Source organism: Haliotis rubra, unplaced genomic scaffold, assembly GCF_003918875.1.
Source record: "Haliotis rubra isolate DU_JTF1 unplaced genomic scaffold, ASM391887v1 Scf884, whole genome shotgun sequence".
Lineage (NCBI taxonomy): Eukaryota > Metazoa > Mollusca > Gastropoda > Lepetellida > Haliotidae > Haliotis > Haliotis rubra.
This window is the reverse complement of record NW_025767617.1, coordinates 54,439-64,064: the sequence shown is the minus strand read 5'-3', so window position 1 is coordinate 64,064 and position 9,626 is coordinate 54,439. Positions and strand designations below refer to the sequence as shown.

At 40.2% G+C, this 9,626-nt stretch overlaps 1 protein-coding gene across 1 annotated transcript; it reads right to left on the bottom strand.

Moving 5' to 3' along the window:
• Positions 1-412: 412 nt before the first annotated feature.
• Positions 413-6,461, bottom strand: LOC124263468. The gene is made up of 7 exons (XM_046698118.1): positions 5,953-6,461; positions 3,170-3,229; positions 2,560-2,649; positions 1,976-2,013; positions 1,572-1,611; positions 1,236-1,295; positions 413-922 (listed from the first exon to the last, which is right to left on the bottom strand). Exons 1-7 carry the CDS (start codon positions 6,446-6,448, stop codon positions 708-710), a joined length of 999 nt encoding a protein of 332 aa, XP_046554074.1. The 5' UTR covers positions 6,449-6,461; the 3' UTR covers positions 413-707.
• Between the last annotated feature and the right edge of the window lie 3,165 nt (positions 6,462-9,626).

Below are 9,626 nucleotides of genomic sequence, written 5' to 3'. Positions count from 1 at the left end.
ACCTCTCTGTGACCTTGTGATACTGCCACCATAGCACCTGTCCTTCCCAAATATCCCCTCACACCTACGCCAAAGTATTTTCTCGAGATGATGTGCTTGACTAAAGTGGCATTGCCACCGAAACACGCCACATGGAGGACCCAGTTATTGTAATGGTCACGAATTGACAAATCACAGTCATATTCAACAAGCACATTGAACAGTTCTGCGTCACCTCGCTGTGCTGCTACCATCACTAGGGTTTTCCCATGTTGGCCTCTGCTGTTGATGAGTGCTTCTTCCTTTTCTAGAAGTTTCTTGACGATTGAAGCATTGCCACCAACACAAGCTACATGTAAAATGTTATCAAAATGTTCAGACCGAAGTTATAACATGCATCCTTTGGAAACGAACAGGTAAAATATTTTCTTACGTCCATACACAGCAGCAAGCCTTACAGCAGTGTCGCCATATTTCCCTCTTCTGTCTTTGTCAATGTCATCTCTGGAAAGGAGATACCTGACAATGTCAATATTTCCACTTATACAGGCCAGATGAAGAACATTATCGCCATCAGCATCTTTCAAGGACAGGTTACAGCCTTTGTCCACTAGGGAATAGAACACAGAAATGTGACCCATGTGAGCTGCCATCATGACCGCTGTCCTTCCGTATTGTCCTCTTGTATCTTTACTAGAAAAATTTATTGTTTTCCAGCCTTTACTAGTTTACCACGTTTTACCACGGAAGTCTCTTTTTCTTAACAAGAAGGTCATAGATATATTTCTGGCAATGTGCCGTTTTGATTCAACAATATCTTGTTTTGGCTTCTTCTCAGATTTCGTGTCGTTCAAATCTGCCACAGCAAGATGAGGCACTTCTGTTTGTGTAGATCCTTCTGAAACTGTATGTGTTTGGACATGGTGGTGGTCAGGTAAAGCTTCTGTAAAACAATATAACGCCAACGTTAACGCATTATTGAAAATTGAACATATTTTTTCAAAAAGAAAGACTTTAACATGACCTATAAGCCGTGATCGCATGACAGGAATACTGGTGAACACCTGGTGTCGTCACTGATTTTCAGTGATTAATTTTTCACAGGTATTTTTGCCTTTATACCAAACGGAATTTGTTTTTAAAGATAGTTAGAGCTTGTCGATAAGCGGGAGTCAAGAAATTGAGTATGTTTACTATATTTTTCAAAAGTATCTATGACCGAAATGTTCTTTAATAAAATAGACTACAAAAGCTACCTCTATCTGAACCAGCTGCAAGTGTAGTTTGAACAGTTCTCCAACGCTCGACCTTTAGTTCTGGAAGTAAACAGAATATATTTAAGTGGAAAGATAAAAGGAAAGCGAAATAGAACTTTTCCATAATCATGAATACATCATAGTTAAAGAGTTACCCCTAGGAAAGGAAACTGGCCATTGATCACACATAATGACTTCCTTCCGACGCCTGTAGAGTGATAACAGTCTACTGAAAGCACTAAAAGAGAAATGTTGCCTAATTAGAAATGGGTACCAATTAACTTTTGCCTAATTCGTAAAAGACATGTATGTAAATGTCCCTTTGAAATGACTTACCTGCTTCTAACTGCCTTACTTTGCGTCTTAATTTCTTGACCTGAAATATATTGGCACAAACGTTAGGCTCAGTTCTTTTATATTTGATACAACTAAGTTTTCAAACTTCACAGTTACTCTTTCAAATGGAATTTGGAGGTAGAACTATCAAGTAATTCAAACATGAATGTGCATATGCCATCCACAACCAAAAGCAATACGTTAGCCTACTTGGGATCGTGAAATGAAACAATTTCTCACTTTCTCAAACATATACATGTATATTATTAATTACATTAATTTCTAACATTTATTTTTGTCTTGTGTTTATATTTACTTTAGACAGTACTGCCGTACTGCAATTTGAACGACAATAGTGAATGAACACCTTCCACGGCTATACAGATATGGGTATTAACACGTACCTCGTCTTTGTGTCTGCTTTCCATAACAGCATCTTCATCTTCAAATGAAATTGAGAAACATCCTTAACCTTACGGAACGTTCTAAATTATTTACACAGAAAGCACACACCCCGGTGGTCTCCGGTATAAAAAAAGGTTTTAAGAAGAAATGTCCCAGAAACATTGTGTTATACATAAAATAAGAAGTTGCCATCCACATATACTTGTCTTATATATATGGATTCATGTAAGTTTTGCTTATTTGCAGACAGCTATATATATGTCTGTAAATAATATAAATATATATATATATATATATATATATATATATATTATATTACATAGATAAATAAAAACAGAATGCCTTTTTCTCAACATGTTTCTTTCTTTACTCATCAGGGAGATTGTAGCGGACAGTATGACGTCATTACATATATATATATATATATATATATATATATATATATATATATATATATATATATATATATATATATATATATATATGATAATTCAACTACTCAATCGCTATAGAAGAACGTTAATGTCACGGTATGTAATAATAATCAGAATGCTATAAGACAGTCGACAGCTCTATGACGTACCCTCTTCACCTTCCTCCAAAATAAGAGAATCATCATCCCTCAAAACATCCAGTTCCTCGGCTTCGATGTCTGTTTCATTTATGTAAGTACCTTTAATCATAAATAATAAGCAACATAAAGGTTTTAAGGTTATACAGATTGAAAATAAGTGTCGTGTAAAACATTTTGCTTTGTAATATATCCCTGTTGTTGGTAATACCCTGTGTTGTAAACTGACAAAGAAACTATACCTCTCAGTTGATTATAACATATGTGTGATTTGCATTCGCTTTTCATTTGCTGTAGCCATATGCTAAAATACAACTTAGTGGCGCTTAGTCACACAAAGAATATTTCTATCTGGTTATTTTCATTAAAAACATTTAGAAAGTTTAATAAAATGGAACTTTTCCTGGATTATTACGCATCTTCTGATTTGTATCGCACACATCTTATCTTTGAAAATCAGCATATTTTCCAGTCAAGAAACAATATTTATGAGCATTAAAAGCACTACTATAGCCTGGTAATGTTCTCTTTAATTATGTCAAAAGCGAACGATTTGATGCATTCCGATGCCACTTCATGGTAGCGGTTAACATCTATAAAACTAAACATATGTTGTCCTTACCAAAACCAGAACTTGATGGCAATGATGACTTCATTGAAGGATGAATCTTCATGGTGGTACCTAAATAAGTAGATTTTTTTGAATACATTATCGTCTACAGGCCCAGACACACATGTCCCTGTGCTGTATCGAGAATTAAGTGAAAGCACTCTCAGCAGGACACAGTTCCGTAAATGGACTACAATAGTCATTGCAAGAGGTATTGGCCATACGTGTGCTTTATTCATTGATTGAATACGTAAGCTTATAAATGAAAAATGACGATATAACGCTACTATACTGAACCGCAACAGAAACGCACACTGATAGAGGTTTCTTAAACCACTCTAATTAACAATCAAAACGGATGATTACGTACAAACTTGTCAATTATGGTTAACACATTTTCGGGAATCACATTTAGAGTTCACACGAAAAAATCACCAAAAATGGTACCACTGAAATACTAAGTCGCGTTTCTTTTGCGGTTCAGTATATATTGCATACGTAAAATTGTGCACATACAGTGTTGTACATATATCGGAAACCGTAGACATTTATAAGCAATACATGGTACAGATAATATAATGATGTGTATCAGCTACATACTCATCTAATTTGAGAAATACTTTGTTTTTTTCATGTGGATGGCTGCGATAGTCTGACATCGTTCAACCGTTGAAACATTGTAGAATGACAAAAACGAATGAAGTTTCGTATAATCAAGGCCAAATGATATAACATAATGAATTCCAATGATTTTGGATTTTTGTGTGTTTCAAATGTAGTCCCTTTGCGATGATTCCAATGCCTAGCGAAATTCTTTTCATTATGGTCAGCATTAACAAATTCGATTTGATTTCAGGGTTATACATGGTGACAATTGCTACGCAAACATACTGGACTAAATAACATGAACAGAGTAGTGAACCTTGAGATCAAATTATGAGTTTAATAACATCTGTTCAACCCGTGACAAAATCAAATCAATTCAAAAGTTGGAATGTGCGCATTAGTTGCACTTCATCTGAAAATTATAAAATACAACCAACACGGTATATGGAACGGTATATCAGATATGCTGATCAGAAAGATTTGTTTGTTTGTTTGGTTGGTTGTTTAACGCCGCACTCAGCAATATTCAAGCTATATGACGGCGGTCTGTAAATAATCTGGACCAGACAATCCAGTGATCAACATCATGAGCATCGATCTACGAAACTGGGATACAATGACGTGTGTCAACCAAGCCAGCGAGCCTGACCACCCGATCCCATTAGTTGCCTCTTACGACAAGCACGGGTTACTGAAGACCACTTGTAACCCGGATCTTCACGGGTCTGATGTGAAAGAGACGCACACACACCTTGATATCTCCTTTTAAGCTTCGTCAGCAGTTTCTGATACTGGAAGAAATCAAATTCTTTATTTATCTAACAGCCGTTATACTGTACATACTGGAAAACGTATTCGTTGTTTTGTAATATAAACATTTGGTCTGTTTTTAAAAAGATTAACTAAACTGTCAATATGGAATTGAGTCCCGCGGTTAATGATAATCCGTAGTAATGAGATTTGAGGCAGATAGTTTGATTAGGGAAACTGAACATGGAGTACGTACCATAGTCCGATAGATGCAGATGACGTGGCGACAGCTTTCTGTTGATATAACCATAGACTCATTATTTAGTTAAGCATTGAGAGTGCACGTGTCTAAGCGTCTGTTTGTTTCTCTGTGTATGTACGTGCGTTAGTGTCTTTGTGTGTCTTTGTGTATGTTTGTGTGTGTTCATGTACAGTCATGTGTGTTATGTAGAAGAGTCCATGTCACACACAACCTCACAAGAAATCAGCGGAGCTGTAGAATACAAATAGTAACACTAATGTCGGGATTATAAACTACTACTACTATTACTTCTACTACTACTACTACTATTACTATTATTACTGCTACTACTACTACCACTACTACTACTACTACTACTACTATACTACTACTACTACTACTACTACTACTACTACTACTACTACTGCTACTACTACTACTACTACTACTACTACCACTACTACTACAACAACTACTACTACTATTACTGTTACTACTACTACCACTACTGCTACTGCTACTACCACTACTTTTACTGCTACTGCTCCTTCAGCTACTACTGCTCCTGCTGCTACTACTACGGCTACTCCTCCTCCTACTGCTACTACTATTGCTGCTGCTGCTGCTACTACTGCTATTTCTACTACAACTACTATTACTACTACTGCTACTACTGTTACTATTTCTACTACAGCTGCTACTACTACTTCTTCTACAACTACTTCTGCTGCTACTACTACTTCCACTGTTGCTACTGCAACTACTACTAGTACTGCTACCAATACTACTTCTACTGCTACTACTACTACTAGTACTGCTACTTGCTGCCACTACTACTGCTGCTGCTGCTGCTACTTCACTACTACTACTAGCTGCTACCACTACTACTACTCTTACTGCAACTACTACTAGTACTGCTACCACTACTACTACTACTTCTGCTGCTACTACTACTAGTACTGCTACCACTACTACACTACTTCTGCTGCTACTACTACTCATACTGCTACCACTACTACTACTACTTCTACTGCAACTACTACGATTACTGCTACCACTACTAATACTACTTCTGCTGCTACTACTACTACTGCTATTACCTCTACTACTACCACTGCTGCTACTGCAACTACTACTACCACTGCTGCTACTACTACTACTGCTGCCTTAAACACGTGATAGAGCGGCTGTGCCCTACCTGATTCGGTTTGATCAGAAACGTCTTTCTCCGGTTTGGTCATGTCCTTAAGCTGTTTGGAACTTTCCCTGTCTTCAAATCGTGTCAGGAAGCTCTTCACCACCTTTCCGTGTAAATTACTGTCCATTTGAAGAGACAGCGGGAGTGCAAACACTGTGGTATTACTTTCCAACTGTCGAATCGTCTCAGTGAATACGGCATCACTGATGCAATCTTCTTCACCGAGAACACCATGTATGACCGACAGGTCCAACTTTAAGTCTTCATTGATGCCCCTTAAGGCAAACTTTGAAAGTCGAGCGTTATAAAAGAGAACACTCTCCTCCCTTGCAGTGTCACTCACGAAAGTCAGTATCATAATTGGTTTTGTTGTCCGGAAGACAAGGATGTCAAAGAGGACATGTTTCGGAGTGCGAACAAATCCGTCCAAATCAAGATGTTTCGTCAGTGAGAAGGCTGCAAACATGAACACTGATGGACAAGCAAAGGTGTTCATTATTCTCTGATAGACGTTCAATACACTCTTCAAAAAAAGAAACGCAAAACCCAAATATCAATGAAAATTTGGTGTTATTCAAGGACGTGTAGATCAGCGGAAAACAAAGATACATGAATGAAATTTTGTGGAGCAATGCATTGCTATCTTGTTCATATGTCATGAGAATAACAGTCATCACAGTCATTGCTGCTGTCCACCAGGTGGTGTTGAAGTCAGTACCTCGTATGACCACCTCCAGCTGCTACCACTGCCCGACACCTCCTGGGTACAGATCGAATCAGTCGTTGGATGTTTTGTTGTGGAATCCTTCTCCATTCCTCCTGCAGCATGTGGAACAACTGTTGAAGATTCTGTGGTGGAATACGACGTCGACGTACCCGTCTATCGATCTGATCCCAAAGGTGTTCGATTGGGTTTAGATCCGGGGATCTGGAGGGCCAGGGGAGGGTATTGATGTTGTTATTGGCCAGGTAGTCCACGGTGGCACGTGCTGTGTGGGGCCTGGCGTTGTCCTGTTGGAAGAGCTGCCGTTGACGGTCAACAAAGTGAAGGACGTGCGGACGGAGAATCTGGTCGATGTATCGATTGGCCGTCAGATTGCCTTGGACAAGCACAAGTTCCGATCTGCGGGTGTATGAGATCGCTCCCCACACCATAACACTCCCTCCAACGAATCTGTCCACCTGTCTGATGCAGTTAGGAGCAAAACGTTCATGACGTCGTCTGTAGACACGGTCTCTACCATCACGTCGCCTGAGGAGATAACGGGATTCATCGCTAAACCATATGCGCCTCCAGTTTGCCAGGTTCCATGGCAGCACCGTGTTACACCATCTCACTCGTCGACGTCGATGTAGTCGTGTCAAGGAGGGGCAACTTTTGGACGTTTGGCACGTATTCCTACTTCTCGGAGACGGTTCCTGATTGTCTGATCGGACACTCTTCGGGCTCCAAACTGTTCTTGTGCTGTGTCCCGGGCGGTACGATGGCGGTCACGTAGGTGGGTTACCCGGATGTACCGATCTTGGGCAGGTGTGGTGACTCTAGGTCTTCCTGATCTTGGACGGTCATTTGTCGAATTTGTTTGACGAAATCGATCCCACAATCGAGTTATTGTGCTGGGATGAACGTTGAAGATCCTTGCCACCTCACTCTTTGATTCGCCAGCTTGCAATCGTCCAATTGCCTGATTTCGATCGGCAGCGTTGAGACGTCCCATTTTCGTGTACAGTACTTGCAAAGATCGTGGATGAAATTGTGAGATTCATTTGGGTCTTTTATAGTCACATGCTGTACTCATGCTTTGCACGTGAGAAACAATCATTGTGCCTGATATTCGTGCTGCATGACATCCACGCACATCATGACAATCCTGATTGATAAAACCGTTCAAAATCATTTTTGGTTGCGTTTGGTCAAGCATGATCTTCTAAAACATTCCAGAAACAATGTGCAACCCTAAAAATGTTTGAGTTTACATATGTGTACAAAATTGTAAGTATCATTCTTGAATTTCATTTTGCGTTTCTTTTTTTGAAGAGTGTATAGAGAATCGTGTTATTATCATAAAAAATATACAAAAACAAGTAAAAACTTGAGAATGAACACTAAAAACACATAAAATATGTCTATCAATTATATAAATCAGATTTCGTTTCTTTGTAAAATAATATATATCGCAGGTTAAGGGGAGATAAAGGGCATGCAACAAAATTTGATTGAATAAAAGTCGTTTCATCACATAAGAAGATGACATGTCAACTGGTGACATGGTTTTATAGGTTGACACCGTTCAACACGATACACTGGACAAATTAACAATACATAACACCAATCGTCAACCACATTCGTGCAATTGAAATATATTCTCCCTTCGCCTAGTATAATATACTAAGCAGCAAAAGAAACGTCAGTTTGGAATTTTCCTACGCAGAAACGGATAACTGTAAACTCATCTAATTTTTTATTGTATATTTTTGACAACATCTCCAACTTTACCTGAGCAAAGACATTCCTTCCCAAACTCAGAATTGAACACAGGAAATGTTCTCAAAAACGCAACCTGATCTCGAAGATGGTACGGTGTTCTCCATGTTTTTCATGCAACTCATGCTGCATGTGCTGTTCACAAGGACCGGCCCTATTAAATGCACCCCCAAACTTGGTTGAAACATTCACATTACAACGTCAGTAGGATGCCACGACTCACGACAGCTCAGAGGAACCAGGCGCTAGGAAGACTTGAAGCTGGCCACACTGTACAAGCCGTTGCCAATCACTTCCAGGTCAACGTTCGGGCCATCTACGGGCTGCAGCAACGTTTCCGGGCCACCAACACCACAAATGATCGCCCCCCTACTGGCAGACCAAGGGTGACCACAAGACGACAAGACCGCCATGTTGTGTGACAGCATGTACAGAATCCCTTCATGCAGGCATCCGAAACAGCACGCCAGACAGTGGGAGCACACGGAAGACCAATCAGTACTGATACAGTACGCCGGCATCTTAACAGCGGGAACCCCTATTGCCGTAGACCTTACCGTGGACCTATCCTCATCCCTCGTCATCGGCGTGAAAGTCTACAGTTTGCCCTACAACACTAAAAATGGCAATACAGGCAATGGAGAACTGTTCTGTTCACAGATGAGAGTCGGTACTGCGTATCAACAGCAGATGGCAGAACAAGAATATGGCGACGACGTGACCAGCGTTACTCAGAGACCAATGTGTTGTGGAATGAGACTCACGGGGAGGTGCAAGCATCATGGTATGGTATGGAATAGGCCTGAACCAGAGAGTGGGTCCTGTGGTGTTCCAGAACCTTGGTTCAGGGAGAGGAGGCAGCATCACAGCGGTGCGCTACATCGACCAAGCTCTCAGACCCCACGTCATACCACATTTCGCACGTCACCGGAACAACATTTTTAAGCATGATAACGCCCGGGCCCATACTGCCAGAGCTACACGGGACTTCCTGCAGCGGAACGGTGTCAACATTTTGCAGTGGCCAGCCCTTCGTCCTGATTTAAACCCAATTGAACATCTTTGGGATGAAATTCAGAGGAAACTGAATAATGTCATACCAAGGTCGAACACAGCCGATTTATTTCGCCAGGCCTTTCTCAGAGTGTGGTTCCAGGTGCCAATGGCATTCATCAATCGATTGGTGGAG

Excerpts from the sequence above, each read along its gene's own strand:
- LOC124263468 (XM_046698118.1), bottom strand. The coding sequence starts at position 6,448 with ATGAACACCTTTGCTTGTCCATCAGTGTTCATGTTTGCAGCCTTCTCA. Across the intron at positions 1,612-1,975 it reads AAAGCAGACACAAAGACGAG|GTCAAGAAATTAAGACGCAA; the intron begins GTACGTGTTAAT and ends AATATATTTCAG. Across the intron at positions 923-1,235 it reads TGCAGCTGGTTCAGATAGAG|AAGCTTTACCTGACCACCAC; the intron begins GTAGCTTTTGTA and ends ATTGTTTTACAG.